This window comes from Prionailurus viverrinus, chromosome A2 (genome assembly GCF_022837055.1).
Source record: "Prionailurus viverrinus isolate Anna chromosome A2, UM_Priviv_1.0, whole genome shotgun sequence".
Classification (NCBI taxonomy): domain Eukaryota; kingdom Metazoa; phylum Chordata; class Mammalia; order Carnivora; family Felidae; genus Prionailurus; species Prionailurus viverrinus.
The window spans coordinates 163,985,123-164,004,146 of NC_062562.1; the positions used below are offsets into that span (position 1 = coordinate 163,985,123).

The 19,024-nt window shown below is 56.5% G+C and overlaps 1 protein-coding gene across 1 annotated transcript; it reads right to left on the reverse strand.

Moving 5' to 3' along the window:
* Nucleotides 1-12,080: 12,080 nt before the first annotated feature.
* CRYGN (crystallin gamma N) lies at nucleotides 12,081-19,024 on the reverse strand. Its single transcript, XM_047829490.1, has 4 exons — nucleotides 18,901-19,024; nucleotides 16,994-17,242; nucleotides 14,783-14,928; nucleotides 12,081-12,263 (listed from the first exon to the last, which is right to left on the reverse strand). Exons 1-4 carry the CDS (start codon nucleotides 18,919-18,921, stop codon nucleotides 12,128-12,130), a joined length of 552 nt encoding a protein of 183 aa, XP_047685446.1. The 5' UTR covers nucleotides 18,922-19,024; the 3' UTR covers nucleotides 12,081-12,127.

The window sequence follows — 19,024 nt, forward strand, 5'->3', positions numbered from 1 at the left end:
CCTGAAGTATCTTGGGAAATTGGATGCTTGCAGGGAGGAAGGGAGGATCCCCGGGGTGTCTGCTACTCTAAGACTGCGTAGACAGGGACTGGGTTCAGAGATGCTCCCACAGGCTGACTGTAAGTTCCTCTTAGGACCTGTGACCGTCAGGATGCCATTGCAACATCCAGGTATGAAGACTGATGGGGAGCTGGCCGTACAGGTGCTCAGAAGAAAACCCAAAGGAGACAGAAGACCCCCTCCCTGGGCTGTTCCCTCCCTCGGGGTCCTGGTCTGATTCCTTTACCCTCTCTGCCCCCAGCACAGGGTCCTTCCACACCTGACACAGGAATTCTACACAATTCTTGACGTGGACTGGCTGAGCTACCATTTGCTTTTGAAAAATGAAAAGAAAAGGAAAAAAGCTTTTCGCTTACTTTCTAGAGTTCAGCCTTTACGAGGCAGAGGGAGGGATATTTGGGACAGAGAGACCTCCCCAAGCCTCCTGACCTTTCCCTCTACAGGCAACAATCATCTCTGGTTTCCGGTTTCAGGCCAACTCTGCTAACGCCCCTTGCAAGTAATTCCCTGAAACTAACCCACCCAGTCACACTTCTCAACAGCATCTTGCGTGCATCCGATGATGAAGAAGTGAAACCCGGTCCCTGTATCTGCCACCACGGTCAGACTGGAAAAGAATGATTTCCAAGGCTGGCAGAAATCTTTCCTAAGTATTCTGTCCTCCCCTAGACACTAAGCAAACAAACAAAAACATCCTATGCTATCAGAATTTTTACAGTATTTCACTATAATCAAGTGACAGTGATAAGGCAGGCACAATCGCACATTGTGTAATAACTTCGAACTTCCATAACAACTACTCGAGATAAATATTATCTTTCTGATTTTGCTGATGAGGACAATGAGGCCTAGAGAGGTTAAGTAGACAAAGTCACGCAGTTGAGTGGGAGATTCAGATCTGTTAGGCTCGTGTCTAAATGATCTGTCTACATAATGCCAAGTGAATCAGTGACTTAAAGGGAGGAAGCCCATCCCTCAGTGCCTAAGACATGGAAGGCTCGTGGTAGTTCCTTTCTCTCCGATCCCACTGAATTTTCCTGGAGAGAAATCTCAGGCAAAGGTCTGGCAAGAGTGTCTTTTTCCTGAATATTCCAACGAGGATCTGTGGGCGCCTCACTAAGTGCATTTCTCTGTGGATGGAGATAAGCAGGCCCACAGCCTGTCTCTTGGTGCCCGGTACACTTCTGCCCTCCTGCAGAGATCTCGAACATGCTGCCTGTGGGCATCTCTCCTCTTGTGAGTGGCTTTTATTCACACCGGACCCAGCAAGGCATCGTGGTTAGAGTGTGTGTGTGTGCCTGTTCGTGTGTGTGTGTGTGTGTGTGTGTGTGTGTGTGTGACTAGAAAGGACAAGGAGGGAGGCTGGTTTAGCAGCATCTGTTTTCACTCATTCCAGAAGATTTCTAGCTGCCCACAAAATGATGCATTTGCTTGTTCCCTGTGTGGATCCTGAAGCCAAGTTTAATTCGTACTGGAGCTGTTAATCCTACTACGCGTATTTTACATGAGTTTCGTGTGTTTCCAACCGGAAGCCAAGGGTCCACTGACCCATTAACTCTACACCTGCCTTTATTTTGCTGGGAGCAAGCTGGTGTCCATCAGGACTCTTTGGTTGTGGTGAGAGACACTGAGCTTACTGAGTACAGGCAAGAGAAGGGAATCTGTCAGAAGGATATCAGGCGAAGGAAGAAATGAGCATCCAAATTAAAGAAAGGTAAGAATTAGGACGTGCCGGGACTTTGTGGAGACCCAGACCTTAACCCCCGAGAGGCCCGAGTCCTTGGTGGCCCTGCCTGTGTGACGGTGGCCATCTCAGTGATCTTCATTGCTGCGTATGACAATCAGAACGATGACAGTAATATTTATTGAACACTGAGAATATGCTAGAACGTGTTACAAGTGCTTTACAGGTCTTATTATCCTCACAATAACATTTTTTTTAATTTTTATTTTTTAAAGTTTATTTATTTATTTTGAGAGAGAGAAAGAGAACGAGCAGGGGAGGGGCGGGGGCGGGTACAGAGGATCTGAAGCGGGCTCCGCCATGACAGCAGAGAGCCGATGTGGGGCTCGAACTCACGAACTGCGAGATCATGACCCATAGCTGAAGTGTGACACCCAGCCAGCTGAGTTACCCAGGCACCCTACAGTAACATTTTTTAGATGTGTATTTATTTATTTATTTTGAAAGCAAGCACGCACATGAGCGGGGGGAGGGCAGAGCGGGAGAATCCCTAGCAGGCTCCGTGCTGTCAGGGCAGAGCCTGACATGGGGCTCAGTCTCAAGAACCGTGAGATCATGACCTGAGCCAAAATCAAGAGTCAGATGCTTAACCGACCCAGCCACCCAGGCGCCCCCCACGATAACATTTTTAAGCAATCTCTACGCCCAACATGGGGCTCGAACTCACGACTTCAAGATCAAGAGTCTCACGTTCTCCCAGGGGCGCCTCCATAGTAACCTTCTGCAGAGGTACTATTAATATGCCATCTTACTGTAGGGAAACTGAGACACAGAGGGACATTAACCCTTCCAGGCTCACACAGCTAGTAAGAGGGGAGGCTGGACTGGAGTCTGGGCACTGTCCATGGGTCGCATCCATACCCCTCCAGGCCACCGCTCTGTGAGGGCCCCATTTCCCCCGGAAGTCAGCGAGATCGCTTTGTCAATAACTATAGCTCCCCACGTTCTGCTGGCCGTCCTCTCAGAGACTCGCTCGCACGTGGTGTGCTAGGCCCCTTAAAAGTCTAAGTATTTACTTCCCCCCAGGCATCTCTATCTGAGGAAATGACCCAAGGTCTAACTTTAAAAGACCAGGAAGAAGTCACAGGAGGTACCTGTGACGTCGTGGCGGGCATCTTCCAGAGTGCCGGGTCGGGGGATTGCGCGGTCCTCTCACGCTGCCTCACCTTCCTGATTCTGCAGATGGACGGAGACTTCAACGGATTGCTCCCAGAGTCAACTCTGGGAGATCGCCCGTTCATCCCCCAGAGCCTGAGATCTTGGAAGGTCACAGGGCTCCCTGAGACCCAAGCTCCGCGCCTGCCTTACACTCTGAGGCCCAACCCACTGTACCTTCCAGCAGATGCTCGTCCACCCCCTGGGAGACCAGATGTTTCTTCACAGCCCCTCCTGGCAGCATTCCCTGAGAGACAGCCTTTAAAGATTCCGGAACTTCTGTTAGCAATTTATTCCTTGTGGCAAGGGGGAAGTTGGGGGTAGGGAATCAGATGGGTGCCCTCGGGGTAGCAGCCACGGGTGGGTGAGGTGGGTACGTGTGAATGGGTCCAACTCAGCATTCCTGTCTCTTGGTTAGAACCAAGCCCCCTGTGTTATGTATGCCAGGGCTCCTGGCCTTTCTGTGCCATTTCAATGCCATCGAGTTGGCATCAGCCCGTCCAGTAAGTTGCTGGAACACAGACCACAGTCCCCAAGCCGGCGCATCAAACACCACATTGTCTTCTCCATACCCTCAATCGGATCCAGAATCGTGTTCCTCCCTCTTGGCCAAGCACCCTCAAAATCCATCCCCACATTCTCCAGATTTCTGACGATGGAAATTCGTGGACCCCTGCCATTTTCCCGGGTATCTCTCTCCTTGCCTTGTCTCTGCATTCTGCATCTCTGCCTCTAGTCTAAGCCATACAAGCGAAAACCCTGTCACTGGGGAACAGCTAGGAGGGGTACAGCGCGCAGAAAGCTGTTCACTGCTTCTTCAAGGGAAAAGCCTCTTCCTCAGGGGAGTGGGGAGGGTCCTCGAAGTCCTCCAAATCCCCCCGCCACCCCCCTCCCCATGGTCCTGCTCTCATGAGTGCTTTACATTTCACACGGAAGACCTGGCAAGTTGGTGGATACAACTGGGGTTTCCGTTTGGCAATCTACAGGATCGGTCTCCCAACTTCGTCTCCAGGTTTTCAGCCTGTTCACGGCAGGCCTTCGGTTCCGCCGCGCACGTCGTGAGACGTAATCTTGGTGTGTATCCGAATACCCGGTGCTGGAGAAGCAACTCTCCACCATGGCGTCTGCATTCTGCATCCTTCTGTAAGTGTTTTATGACCGCAACTGTGCAGTCCTTCGAAACTCTGCCGGTTCCAGTGGGCGCCTGGTTCCAGCGGGCCGCGGACGGTAACTTGGCCCCATGTTTTGCCACCCTCTACCAGGGCGGCTCTTTCCTTCCATATCCGTTGCCTATGGCTGGCATAGCGAAGTGTCACAAACTGTGTGGCTTAGGCACCAGGAAGGTTAGCAGATTGGAGTGGACCAGGCCGGGCGGGGGGAGGGGGACACAGACACAGGCTAAGTCACATATTTTCTCTCCTTTGTATACAGATATCACACTATTAGCGCACTTTCTGCAGCGCAGAAAAGATGTTCTGAAGACTTATAGAACCTCTGTGGTCCCCATTATCCTTATATGTCACTACTTTGGACAAACTAGGCAGAGGATGCCCATTTGAACAGATGAACAGTTTGATGATAGGTGTTGATTGAGAAAACATCTGTCTTCATACTTCCAAAAGCAAGTTCTTTTCTTTTCTTTTCTTTTCTTTTCTTTTCTTAACCTTTACACCCAATGTGGGGCTCAAATTTACAAGCCCAAGATCGAGAGTCACATGCTCTACTGACCGAGACAGCCAGGTGCCCTGCAAGTGCTCAATAGTCACCAGTGAGGCACAGAACTAGGTACGTATTAGGAACTGTTTGTTATCGGTTAGGAACGCCTTCACATGTAAGTGATAGAAAACACAATACTGGCAAAATAAATAGGGGTTAATTTCTCTAACATAAACAAGGGTGGCTGCTGACCCAGGTTTAGGGGCTTAACGAGACTGGAGCCATATTCTCTCTGCTTTGCTCTCATGGTTACAAGAAGGCTGCCCAGGCTCCTGGCATCACATCTTCATTCAAGGCAGGAAGCCAGGGGGAAGGGGCTTTTTATCCAGACAGCAAAAGCCTTTTTAGAAGTCCTTTTAATAATCTTTGGTTTTCATCCCATTGCCCAGAGCTTTTCCCATGGCTGTGTCCGTGAGCTGTGTCCATGCAAGGGAGGCAGGGAAAAAAGTAGTTGGCTTTCCCGGATGTGTCAGTAAAGACAGGCAAGTTTAGAGGACTGGGATTGGATTGGCTAGTCCACAATGTCTGCCACATCTCCTTAGGTCTTTGTGGAGTAGTGGGTTTTTTTGTTTTGTTTTGTTTTTTGTTTTTTTAATTTATTTTTGAAGGCGAGAGACAGAGCATGAGAGGGGGAGGAGCAGAGAGAGAGGGCGACACAGAATCAGAAGCAGGCTCCAGGCTCTGAGCTGTCAGTACAGAGCCCGATGCGGGGCTCGAACCCATGAACCGTGAGATCGTGACCTGAGCCAAAGTTGGACACTTAACCGACTGAGCCACCCAAGCGCCCCTGTTTGTTTGTCTGTTTGTTTTTAAAAAAATTTTTTTTAACGTTTTTATTTATTTTTGAGACAGAGAGAGACAGAGCATGAACAGGGGAGGGTCAGTAAGAGGGAGACACAGAATCTGAAACAGGCTCCAGGCTCTGAGCTGTCAGCACAGAGCCAGACTTGGGGCTTGAACTCACAGACTGCGAGATCATGACCTGAGCCGAAGTCGGCCGCTTAACCGACTGAGCCACCCAGGCGCCCCAGTTTGTTTGTTTTTTGAGTAGTGTTTTTCAGACTAGAGAATTGTGATCCACTGGGGCTTGTGAGATAAATTTAGTGGGTCTCTGACCAGCATTGTTTTAAAAGAAAATATCAATGTTCAGCTCCATACTGAGTGTGAGGACCGTTCTGTGACACAGCCATTTCACTTGTATGTAATGACCCACAAACAGGTTTAGGCAGAAAGATCACTGGGGCGCCTGGGTGGCTCCGTCAGTTGAGTGTTGGGCTTCAGCTCAGGTCATGATCTCGAGGTCCGTGAGTTCAAGCCCCACGTCGGGCTCTGTGCTGACAGCTCCGAGCCTGGAGCCTGCTCCGGATTCTGTGTCTCCCTCTCTCTCTGCCCCTCCCCTGCTCGTGCTCTGTCTTTCTGTCTCTCAAAATAAACATTAAAAAAACAAAAAAAAGGCAGGAAAACCACTACTGTGGGGCCGTAGGCAGGAGTCAGAAGGCCGGAGGTCCCTTGTGTTTTTGGCAAGGATGGTACAACTTCGGCAAAAGTTACAATGACTGTTTAAATCTATGTCAACTATAAAAGAGAGAGTAACATACGCCCCACCCCCCCGCCGTTCATTACGTGTAAGCACGGTTCAGCACAGTGTTTCGGCATCGTAATGGCTCAATAAATACTAGTTGTGTTGTTGTTAGTGTATTCTGATAACTAAGGATGGTCAGGTCCGGCCTTCACGGCCCAGTGAGATACACTCAGAATCAGCTAAATGTCCCTGTATAAACAAGTGATGTTAAAATACTGGCCCCCACAGAAAGTTTACTTTGGCACGGCGCCGTGGGCCTAGCCCTGCGGGGTATTATTAACAAAAATCCTAGGAAGCTTATTTTCTTTGCAAGAGGGCTGTGTTGAGGATGCTGCTTGTGAATTGCAGCATGGGGTCCCAAGAACCCCTGGAAGAAGCGTCTCTTTGGCTTGAGTCCCAGGAATGGCTGCGTTCCTCCTGGGAAACTGGCTTCTTTTTATCTTTTGGACTCGGCATCATGGAGCCGATGCTGTTTTCAAAGAATCGGGACTTCGTACCCCGTAGAACACTGTGGACGCTCACCTTACCCTGGCCTCCCCTTTTTTTCTTCTCCCTTTTTCGAAATCCCCAAGATGTCTTTCACGTGCTTTCTCTGCCTTATTTTTTTTGCTCAAGACGGACGCCCCTGGCTTTGGTGCGCAGCCCCACGACGTGTAAAGTGGCAGTTGAGTGCTCCCTGTCTTGGGGGGGGGGTGCTGCTGCTCTCTCCGGAGCCCCAGGAAAGGATTTCTGGCCAGTAGCCCCATTTCCTGGGTGGTGCCTGTTCCTGCTGCCCTTCTTGTCCATGTGGATCAGGAATCCCGGGATGTTGCTTGTGGGTCGCAGCTGTGAAGCAGCCCAGCGCCCAGGGACAAGCCCCCCAAATCCTCCATGGGAAAGGGATCCAGGAGACACCTTTCTCAGCCCCAAATGGTGGGCTCCCTGCATGCTGGGGGCCCGGCAAGATGCATGGAGAGGTGGTATGGATCCATCCCAACCAGGGCAGTCCCACACAACGGCCAAAGCCTCTCCGGTTGGACAGGGGCCCTCCCACCATGGTCGATGGCTCACCCTATGGGGCCCCCACCCTCCACCCAGGGTGTGTGGCCCCGGGGGGACGCTGGGCACACAGGGGCCAGGAACAGGGTTCTCACCTCTGACCGCTCCCCCCACCCACCCTGAGCAAGGGGCTGCTCTCACTTTCCGGGGAGGTCCCTTCTGTCCCTTCCGTCCTGTGCCGAGGATCAGCTCGACCCTTTCAGGGTGTTTTCAATCACTGATTCCAGAGAGGGGCTTAGCCTTAGCCGCAGGCTGCGGGCAAGCCAAGATCCTGTTTACGAAATTGCTCATTTCACATGTCCGGGGGTCACGGGCTGCCAGGCACGTCAATTCCTCTCGTGTCGCCGGGCCGCCCCCAGCTGAGCAGGGGCTGGGGCTCAGGAAGTTGGGGCTCAGCCCAGTCCTCGCCCCGGGTTCCCTGAGCCACCCTGTGGAAGGAAGGTTGCCTTGTGCACTTTCAATGTCCCCTGCATTCGGTGGGAGAACCGACTGAGATCAGGAACGAGGGGACAGACTCTCCAGGTAGGGGGCGGCGTGGGCAGGTGGCGCCCACGGGATCCTCTAGAATCCGGGGAGGGTCCTTCATGTCCAGATGATCTCCCAGCAGCCCTTGGCACCCTGGCAATGAGGAGGGGCTAGACTTTTGTATTTATTGCGATGACAGAACAGATCTCCCATGGTGTCCGTTCGTGTCTGTGCCCATCACCACCATCTCCAGGGCGTCGTCTCCATCCTCCCAAACGGAAACCCCGGAGCCAGATTTTGGAAAAGCCTCCCCCACAGCAGGTTTTCATTGCAAACCCATAGGGGTTGTTGAGGGGGGAGGAAGATACGTAGGGGTCTGAAGGGACTCCTCTGGTGGGGCAGAGGCAGGGACAGGAGGCCTCCAGCGGGGACTGTGGTGAGCCAGGGGGACAGCGGGGTCACCTGCAGGGGGTGGGGGATGCTGTGCGGAGAGAGCACTCCCGGGCAGGAACACCTGGGGCTTCAAAGGGAAAATTTTTTCCTGGGGTCTGACTGACTGTGGAACAGCCAGTTCCTGGTCCGCAGGGGGCCGCGGGCTGGGGACGGAGGAGGGACAGGACGGCTTTGAGAAAGTCCTGGCTTCCCAAACCACAGAGCGGGGACAGAAGTATGTGAAGCATGTGTGACTCTCCTCAGAAGGCACCGGCCCTCCGTCCACCCGATCCCCTGGACGGACTTCAGACACATTGCGAGCCTCCCACAAGTGCTCTGGTGGGGATGGCACAGAGAGCAGATTTGCTGACAGATTAGGGCGCAGGGGGGCTGGGGTGAGGGCAGGTCACCCAGGAGCGCAAGCGGTCAACCACCAGTTAATGAGGTGCCGCTATTCCTAGTTCTAGGGGAGCGGTTGGGGCCGGGGTTGGGGTGGGGGCAAGTTCAGGAGAAACCTCCAGAACACCTGGAAGCCTGCCGGAGAAGGAACAGGGGGGCCAAGCTCCTGACCCCGTGGGAGGGCTTCCTTCATCAGAAGTCCTCACGTAGTCCCCAGGAGGGGGTGCTGTTGTCCCTACCGCACAGCAGGGGCAATTGAGGCACGGAGCAGTGACCTGTCCGAGGTCACACCGTAAGGGAATGCTAGAGAGAGCAGCGGGGTGGGGTCCGTCAGAACCAGACGCTCCCGTCTGTCCCTGCTCCCCAACGTCCCGGGTGACCTTGAGCGCACTCGTCACTTCCTGCCAATGACCCATATTCATGCGGCACCTTCTCGTGGGTTACTGGCTTGGCTTCTACAGCTGTAGGCAGTTGGAACAACGGATAGATTTGCCCTCGTTTGGCAGAGCAGGAAACTGAGGCCCAAAGCTGTTTGGTTTGTGTTGTGGGCTGAAACGTATGCCCCCCAAATTTAATTTAAAACAATTTTGTTTAATGTTTATTTTTGACAAAGAGAGAGAGAGAGAGAGCACAAGCAGGAGAGGGGCAGAGAGAGAGGGAGACACAGAATCCGAAGCAGGCTCCGGGCTCCGAGGTGTCGGCACAGAGCCCGACACGGGGCTCGAACTCACGGACCGCGAGATCGTGACCTGAGCCAAAGTCGGTCGCTCAACCTACTGAACCGCCCAGGCGCCCCCTGTAGGCCCCCCAAATTTATATATCGAAGTCTTAACCCTCAGGACCTCAGAATGTGACTGTATTTGGAGACGGGATCTTTAAAGGTGGAATTAAGTTAAAATGAGGTAGTTCAGGGGGACCCTTGATCCCAAACCGCTGGTAGAGAAGAGATTAGGACACAGAGGCACACAGAGCAGAGACCACGTGAAGACACGGCCAGAAGACTGCCATGGGCAAGCCACGGAGAGAGGCCTCAGGAGAAACCAATTCTGCCCACACCTTGACCTTGGACTTCTGGCCTTCGGAACTTGGAGAAAATGAACTTCTGCTGTCTAAGCCCCCAGTCCTGGTATTTGTTACAGCAGCCCAAGGTGCCTCTGACACTCTGTTCCTTCACACCGTGAGTGGGGACACCAGGTCCTGCTTCCCCCGGCCTTGGGGTTACTGTACATAGTAAGGAACATCCTAGATTCCCGTCCCAGACCCGAGTGGAGCACGGAGGGGCCAGCCGAGCAGGGACAGGGTCCTAGCCGGGGGCAGGGCCCACACAAGGGGAGACCAGGGTGGCTGACTTCACACGGAAAGTTCCACCTCCCTGAACAAACTGGCAGAGAAATGAAAAACAAAAGCATGACTTCATACCAGCCTCCTCCCAATTCAGACAGGGTGACGGTGTATTTACACGTTGATTCGTTCCGGGCTTGGAGATTTGAACCCGTTTGCTGTGGTGGTGGTTTCTTCCAAGTTCATGATCTGAGCCCTGTCGTGGAGGGAGGGTCTGGACGGAGGGGGTCTGCACCTGGCAGGCCTCAGTCCCACACGGCCAGGGGCTTCCCGGGCTCCACGCTCTGGGCTGGAGATGAAAGGAGGAAGGTTGGGGCGTTTGGGGTACAGGGCACGCCCTTTGTGGACCCCATCTACAAATGGCAGGACGGCAACCCTCTCCCCATCCTGGAGGGGTGGATGGCCGCCCAGTGCTGTAACTTCTCTGCTTAGAGGGGTCCCCCAGCAGACTCATGGGGGCCCCATGCCTTCGCCACCCAGATCTTGGCAGGTGTTGTGCTGGGTGAACTGTGGGAGCCCCCCGATGACTCACCTTTTCCACTTCTCCCTCAGCGGGCAACGCGGGGTGTGGGGGCAGAACCCAGAAATGGGACCACGGCACCCTCAGAGCCCCCTAGGACAGACTCTTCCTCACTCAGAACCCTCAGCAGAACCCACCCCGGAGATTTTTGGTTTTCTTTCTGGGACCCTGTTTCCCTCCCTCCCCACCACCCAGCCTGTCCACGGCCCGATTCTAGTCGATGTATTAATTCCAGGGTTCAAGTACTTTCCCATAGGGGTCCCGAGGGAGTGGCCAGCCTGAAGGGGGCCTTCCCGTTTGGGACCCCTTCCCCCTACTCGGAAAAGCACACGCAAGATGTGTGGAGAGGAGGGGGCGGGAGCCTGTGTGGCCAGTCAAGGGGCAAACTGTGGGGCGGGGGCAGGGGACCCCAGGATCACAGAGTGAGGGGGGTTTGTAGAGCTGGAGCTCGAGCTTGAGCCAATGGTCAGAACTCTTGGGAGCAATTCAGGCTGCCGCAGCCCCTCATCCCTCTTCCCACCAGGCACCTCGGTCTGGGTGCAGCGAGTGTAGACATCTTTGGTTTCCTCATCTCCATGAAACCCTGTCCGAGTGTCCAAGTGCCCTTGTGTTCCCAGGAGCCCAGCCCACAGGGGAGGACAGCAGCTGAGGCCTCTCACTGTCGAGTATCTCTATGCCCATCTGAACAGCCGGGGTCCGTCCAGGCTGCTCCGTGGTTCAGGATTCTGGTGGGGAGCCCCGGGCAGGGGGCAGAAGTTACCTGGGCCACTGCTAGTGTCCCGCAGGCTCCCATCCTGTCTCACGGGGGAGGGGAGGCTGGACACTGAAGTGTGGGTGGGCAGGTGTCCGGAGCGAGGACCCTCTTATTCCCAGAAACCCCACCACCTTCAGGACAGGCTCCTCCCTCCCTTGCCCCTGGCTCAGACCCCCAACAGGGTAGACCCAGGGTCCCGGAGAGGGCGGAGGCCACAAACAAGGTCCACGGGTTCACCCAAGGGGGTGAAGGGAGCCAGGCCCCTGGGTCTGCCCAGCCCCGGGAGCAGGCTGGGCGCGGGAGCGATGGTCTTCAGCCCTGACGGCTCCTTCCAAGTCTCCTCCTCCACTGCCTCGGGGTCCGCGTATTCCCGAATCTTCTGAGCCCCCATTACACGATCGAGCGGGCAATGTGTCCCTAAGGCCCAGCCCATCTTTTCAGAGGGGCCTTTCCCGTAAACCCCAAGGCCAAGATCAGCCAGAGAGGCAGACTCATGAACCCTGGGTCAGGCGTTTGGCTGCAGAGCAGACCACGTGGCCTGGCCGCCCCGGGGCTGCTGAGTCAGGAGAGGCACAGGCGGGAGGGAGCGGCGGCCTCAGCCCCCCCTTACTTCTCCCCGACTCTCCCCTAACAGGCGCTCTGGCCCTATCCTGGCTCCACGGGGAGCTGGCTCTGGGACCGGGAGGCTGTCCTTCTCGCTCAGGGCGCACGCCTCTCCCGTGTCAAATGAAAGGGCTCGGCGCCAGGGCCTGTAGATCCCTTCTGGCCCCTTCCGCCGCCCTCAGCTCCCCGGCCTGAGCCCGGGGCCCAGGTGCCCTGCCGGCTGCCCCACGGTCAGGGAGGGGCGGGGAAATCACTCAGGCCAGCTCAGCTCTCCTTTTCCATGATCTTTATTCCTCAGGGTCTGAGCCCAGGCTGCCGCTAGAAGAAGTTGACCACCCTGCGGACCGACTGGACGCGAGAGCTGTGGGCCTCCCAGTCCGAGTAGTTGCGGAAGTCACCCCGCTCCACCAGGTACATGCGGCCGTGGTAGTTGGGCTCCTCGTACAGGACCCACCTGCGGCCAGAGGGAGGCCAGGCGGCCGTGAGCCGCGGAGCAGCACAGGGTCTGACCGCCTCCCGCCTGCCCGCCACCCCTCACCCCTCCCGGCCAACGTGGGGGCCCGAGCTGAGGGGGAGAGGTGTGGGGCAGGGCCTGTGGGGCTGGCCTCTCCTCCTCCCTTCTGATGCTCCCTCACCCTTGGCTCTTCCACCGCGGGAAGCAAAGCGGGGCTACACGCCCCGATCCGGTCGCTGGGGTCCTTCCGGCCCAGGCCATGGGGTGCCCAGACTCTGTCTTTGCAGCGAACCCCACTGTGGCCCTCGCCCCCCCCAAAGCACTCGGCTGCTGAAGGAGCCTTCTCCTGGCTGAGACACAGACTCAGAATTTCTGAGCCCAGCCCGGCCAGAGAAGGGAGTGACTGCCCAAGTCACACGCCACCCCCCTCACCCCCCCCCCCCCCCCCCCCCGCGGCCCGAGTCGCCTGCTTAGGGCAGCTTCCCCGGCCACCCCCTTCCTGCCCCATCCCGACTCCACATCTGGCTCCTGGCGCAGTCCGCACAAGGGTCAGGGGTCAGGAATGAAGAGAGAGGCCCAGTACGTGAGCCGCTGGGGAGCTCAGGGCAGACCTGGCTCACCCTGGCCTCCCCACACCCCTAGCCTTCCTGCCCCTCCCCCCTCCTCCCCCTCCTCATGCCCGTGGGTGGCTCAGGCCCAAGGTTTCGGGGCGTATATGCAGGAGTCCCCAAAAGGAAGAAGAGGAAGGACAGGCTGGGCTCCCGTCTCCCGGGCTTCCTGCTGTGACTTTGGGGACCAGGCATGAAGACGGAGGGAAGAGGGGGCGTGGCCCATCCACAGCAGGGACTGTGCTCTTTGGTGGGGTAGCAGGAAGTAGGGAGAGCGACCTGGCACATTTCCCTCCCAATGCCCCCCAGAACCCGTGTCTGTGGGGACAGGTCGATCCTGAGCTAACTCGGGAACCAGCGGAACACCGTGGCTGGTGTCTGGGAGGTGGTAGGGAGACCTGCCTGGAGGCTCCCCATCAGACCCCAGGAAAGGGCTTGACGGAGGTCACCACCCCCAGACCCGGTGGTCCAGGCCATCACCCTGGCCAAGGGCTTACTTTTTTTTGTTTTTAAAGGTAGTCACAGGAGCAAAGGGTGAACCCCCGTAGGGAGGAGAGCAGAGCCCTGGGTGAGATGTGGGGCTGGCCATACACAGCCGCTGAGTAAGTGGGAGCTCCGGGAGACCCCGGGCCCCTGCACTCAAAACTCTTAGCTCCCACCCTCCCCCGCCCCCTTTTCCTAAAGAGGCCCCTGGAGTCTTCCCAGGGTGGGTGTTGGGGGACTGTGGCTGGGGTCTCAGGACACCTTCCACGCAAAGGTATGACTCTGGCCTCACGAGACATAATTTAGCCGGTCGTTTTCCAGGCAAACTGTTGTTCTGGAATTCTACCCCCGGATTCCCAGAGGCCTTCAACTGAGGGCAAACATTTCTGAAAGGCAGAGAAAGGCAGACAGGAGAAAAGGAACCCTGGATAGAGTCAGAGTGACAGAGAAATAGCAGGGAGGGAGCTGAGTCCCCCTGGGACTCTGGGAAGGAGGAGAGAACCCCCCTGGGGGGGGGGCCCGGGGAGGCGAGGGGTCCAGTGCTCCCTCTGGCTCAGCCACAACCTCCATTCAGTCCCTCCCGTGACCACTCTTGAACCTCTCGTGACGTGCCCTGATCCCCCACCTCGGGCACACAGACAGCAACTGGACCCCTTGGCTGCTGTGACGGGAGCCACGTTCCCGGAACCCGCGTGGGGCTCTTCTGCAGAGGGGCCGGGACTGAGGTCAGGGGAGGCTCCCTGCTCCACACCGGGGACACTCTGACTTGACGCCTGGCTGCCACCCCCGCTGTGCCATTCATGAGCGAGCGAGCGGGGGGCCAGGTCACTTTCCACGGAGATGACGCTACCCACTGGCTCACAGGAGGAGCTGACTATACGGGGGGCTGGCAGAAGCCAGGCCAGCACGGGGGTCCTGACCACTCTCCAGGAGCAGGGCAGACACGCCCTGGGCAAAACCCCCATGGCCACAACCTGTCCACCGGAAGTGAGCCGCCATGACGTCCAGCTCCCCGGAAGGGCTGTGTGGCAGGGGTCTGCCCGCTCGGTAGGAGAGCTCCAGCTCAGGGGTCCCCTTGGCCGAGTAGGACCGGGGTGTGCAGGGCGAGCGGGCTTCCTCTGGTTCGAGGGGACCAAAGTACTGTCCCCGAGCTCAGTCTAATCTTAGAGAACCGTTAGTCCTCAAAGGGCCCTGCTACGTCTGCTCCCACTGGGGAGGCCTACCTCTGGGGCCCCATGTCTCCTCACCACGGCCTTCTGGAGCCACGGAGGAAGCCTCCCCGCTGCTTGACTGGGGTAGAGGAGGCAGCTGAGGGGGTGCCGGGCCTCCCCGGCTGCTGGGGTCGGGCCCGCCCGGCGGCCTCCCCACACACTTGGCTGTGCAGGGCCCAGCCGGGCCGCGGTCGGCGGCCTTGCGGCCTCTACTCACGCGCCGTCCCCATACACCTTGACGGCGTTGACACAGTTCTTGGCCCAGCCCCGGCTCTGCAGGAAGGGACAGTCGTCCTGAAACTCCAGGCACTGGCCGGTGAAGTTGCACCCCTCGAAGATCTCCATGCGGAAATTCTCCCCATGCTGCGGGCCCGCGGGAGCGGAGGAAGGAAAGAAGGCAAACGGCGCTGAGTCCCATTCCCCCCCCCCCCAACACAGAACCCACTTGGCCAGAAACTCAGAATCGCCCCGGGGCTCGGCGCACCTGATGCTGGGGGAGGGGGCCGGTGAGTGCCTGCCACCCCAACCTAAGTGGCCCACCCAGCACTCTGCTTGTTCCAGGACATGAGATCTGGTTGGATGAGAGGGGTCGGTCACTTTAAAAGGCTTCAGGGCCCCTGAACCAGTCCAATCTCCTCTCTCCTCCACTAAAGAATCCAAGGGTTGGAGCGGCCCAGACCGCCGGGGGACACAGTGGCCGCGCTCTGACCAGGGCCTGGGCCGCTGGGTTCCCTTCTGGTGCCTGCACTGGGGGACGTAGGCCGCAGCCACACCAACGCATTCCTCTGCCCTTCATCCCCACCCCGGGGCCTCAGGCCACGGGCAAGCCTCTCAAGGATAATATTTTACAAACTGTAACAGAACCTTTTATTAAAACACGAAGCCAAAAATCTAAAACAAATAACAGAGATCTCATTTGCTGGAATCCCAGCTGGCTTACTGGGATGACGCTATATAGCGCCCTATAAGATTCCTTGCATTTCCGAAAGACAGAGGAGGGCCATTTCCCAGCAGGCTCCGGGATAGTTTACATAAAAACAGCATTATGCAAGGGCCTGTGGGTGGCTCAGTCGGTTAAGGTTAAGGGCCTGACACTGAGTTTCAGCTCAGGTCATGATCTCACGGTTTTGTGGGTTCAAGCCCCACATCGGGCTCTGCGTTGGCAGTGTGGAGACTGCTTGGGATTCTCTCTCGTTCCGGCTCTCTCTGCCCCTCCCCTGCTCACGCTCTCTCTCTAAATAAAAAAGCTTAAATTTTTTTTCTTTTTAAACAGCAGTATGCAAGATCCAGGGCCGACCACATTAACTCCTTTTTCCAAATGTCTCTGGCCTAGTGGAAATACTAAGGGAGCATACTTCCAATCTGAGATGCCAAAGCCCCGGACTCGTGTGGAAGAGAGAGGGGGGCCCCCATACAGGAGGCCCCTTCCCTGGGGTTCCTAAGATGTTCACTTAGGACCACCTGGCCCCCACATCCAGGGACACACGGCTGAGACTCTGAGGACCCTCTGATTCAGGAATCTGCCATTTCCCACCTGACCATGTGGACCTCAGAGCCGGTCAGCTAGCGCTTGTAACTTCTGTGAATCCTACGTCCTCGGATCCCCCTTCGGGGGGGGGGGGGGGCAGACATGAACGATCACTGTGGGTAGTGACGTCCCTCCTATGCTCTCCCTACACACACTGGGCCACGCTGTGAGATGACAGCCACTCGTGTGGCTCCCAGAGACCCACCCCCAAATTCCCCGAGGACCAGCTGGTGACTTAGTCACCTCCTTCGGTCATTCCACAGCCAGAGCATCAAAGCCGCCTGAAAAGCGCCACAAAATGACCCACAGGAGCGGACACACCAGGCCCGAATCAGCCTTGCTTAGGTTACATTCTCCCCCGTCCAGTTGCAAATCGAAACTTCTAATATTTCCAACAGCATTCTAAGTGGAAAGTTCAGCAAGATTTTGGGATCAGAAATGGAAGGTGGCTCCCTGATACGTGCCTGTAACTGTCAGGCATAAAAACTCCAGGGGCAGGGGCACCTGGGGGGCTCAGCCGGTGAAGCGACCGACCGACTCTTGATTTGGGCTCAGGTCATGACCTCACGCTTGGTGAGATCGAGCCCTGCATCGGGCTCTGTGCTGGGCCTGGGGTCTGCTTGGGATCCTTTCTCCCTCTCCCTCTGCCCCTCCCCCACTCTCTCAAAAACACAAACAGGACTTCCAGAAGCTGGCTCTGGCTCTCCTGTTCATTCCCATGCCAGCCCACACACGGGTTGCGGGGGGTTGGGGGGGGGGAGATGGCGGGTCTTTGTGGGGGGGGGCATCTCTGCATTTTAAAACATCCCACAGCCTCATCAGATCTTACAGCTGGGAAGACCATGCAGCACGGACCCTCGGTCACTCTGGCGGGAGGCCCCCAGCCAGAGGCCCACTCACCATCCCCACGGGCCGGCAGGACCCCATGTGGTCGTTGTGGCCGTTCCAGCAGAGGAAGTCAGGGTAGCTGCCGTGCTCCAGGATGAACTGTTGGCCCCGGAAGTCGGGGTGATCGTAGCAGACCCAGGCTCCGCTCTCCACGCGGATGGAGTTCACCCGGTTCATAAAGCCTCGGTCCTGGAAGTTGTCACAGTCCCCATAGACCTCGAGTTTCCGTCCCGTGAAGTGCTTGCCTTCATAGAAGGTGATCTAGAAAGGCCAGGTTAGAGGGCTCAGGGTCAGGGGCTTTCTCCTTTCAGTCTTGGGAGCAGACAGCTGGGGTCCAACACCCTCGATTGAACCCTGATTCCCAGGCCAGCTGCGTACAGCAGGGGCTCAACACTGTTAGCTGGGTGAAGGAATGAATGTAAGGTGGGTTGAGGTCCGGGGCCTGGCCCTCCCTACTCTAGGAGCTCACGGTTGAGCAACCAAATTTCAGAAAATATCTGGGGACAGGGATTCCCCCTTTGTCCCTGGCCCATTTGAAAACAGGCTCCTTTCAAACTCGCAATGCATTAAAAAAAATTTTTTTTTAATGTTTAATTTTGAGAGACAGAGAGAGAGACAGAGTGCAAGCAGGGGAGGGGCAGAGACAGAGAGGGAGACACAGAATCCGAAGCAGCTCCAGGCTCTGAGCTGTCAGCACAGAGCCCGACGCAGGGCTCGAACCCACCAACTGCGGGATCACGACCTGAGCCGAAGTCAACGCTCAACCAGACTGAGCCACCCAGGTGCCCTTCCCACTGCATTCTTTACACTCAATTTTTGTTCATTGTTAAAACCTAACATCCAAGTGTTTTCAGAAAAAAAAGCATTTCACCCACAACCCCATCATCATAACCAAACAATGAATTTTCAGAAAGTCGGGTGCCTGGGACCAGGCCCCTTAACGGGAGACACTGAATGCAGGGAGACCAGTCAGAGCCTGGTGCAGGGATTAATGGCTAAAAAGGGGGCTTTTTCAATGTAACTCGTCCCTTTGTGTACTAGGCCTCTCCTGTGGGTGACAAGCATGTGTCAGATCTGGAACATTACCAACTTATTGGGCAGTTCAGACACCATGTCCTACGGCAACGTAGCACGGACAGGTTCTCCTTGTCCCTAAACACCATGCACGCTATCAACCCCAAAGTTCATTTACTGCAGTAGACACTGAAACTCCAACCATTCAGTAACTATCTGGTTTTCAAGAATTGTGCGCCTCGAAGGGCCCTGGCAAAGTACAAATGAACGTTTCCTGGGGCCTGGTAACCGGTGTAATCATTTGTGCCGATGCCAAGGACTTCCCTTCTGGGCCCCTTGGGCAGAAGCTCTGAGAGCCCAGGGCGTGACTCCCCAGCTGTGCCTCTGGGCCTGGGGGAGGGTGTGCAGGGGCGCCAGGGGCTCTTGGGGGTTGTCTGTTACTGACGCATAACCTAGCCAGTGCAGACTGAATAATGTGCTCACCCACTAACCCTGAATGCGGCCCCTGGAGACAGAGGCTGCATCGGATTAGCCAGCGAGAATGGTTGGGGGAGATCCAAATTTGCCACCTTCCTGCCCAAGACAGGCCTGGCCGATGGCCCAGAGATATTTAGGGAGAACTAGTCACCCAGAGGATTCCAGGACCCCTCAAACCTCTCCAGAGCCACTGATGAAGGGGGTGGGGACGGGGCCTTCCCACCTCCCACACCAGAGAGGCCAGGACGCCCGGCTTGGGTGGGACATTTTGCCAATTTCGCTCAGGTCTGTCAGATGCAAAGGGCGAACGGCGCAAAGAGTTAGGTTTGGCCCCCGCCTCCCCGGGACGGGGGGGGGGGGGGGGGGGGGAAAGTGGAACGCAGTGTGGGTAACGTCGTTAACGTCGGGCCGGGAGGGACCACACTCACCTTGCCGGAGCACTGCGCCATGGTGTCCCCGCCCCTCGGGCTGCAGGCCCCTTTATAAGCGGGCGGCGCCCTGCTGGGTCAGCGCCGCCCCGGACAAAAGATTTGCTGGCCCGGGCGTTAGTGT

Coding starts and splice junctions, on each gene's coding strand:
- CRYGN (XM_047829490.1), bottom strand. CDS start 18,921: ATGGCGCAGTGCTCCGGCAAG. Junction 17,243..18,900: donor TGGCGCAGTGCTCCGGCAAG/GTGAGTGTGGTC, acceptor TGGCCTTTCTAG/ATCACCTTCTATGAAGGCAA. Junction 14,929..16,993: donor CCTGCCGGCCCGTGGGGATG/GTGAGTGGGCCT, acceptor GCGGGCCCGCAG/CATGGGGAGAATTTCCGCAT.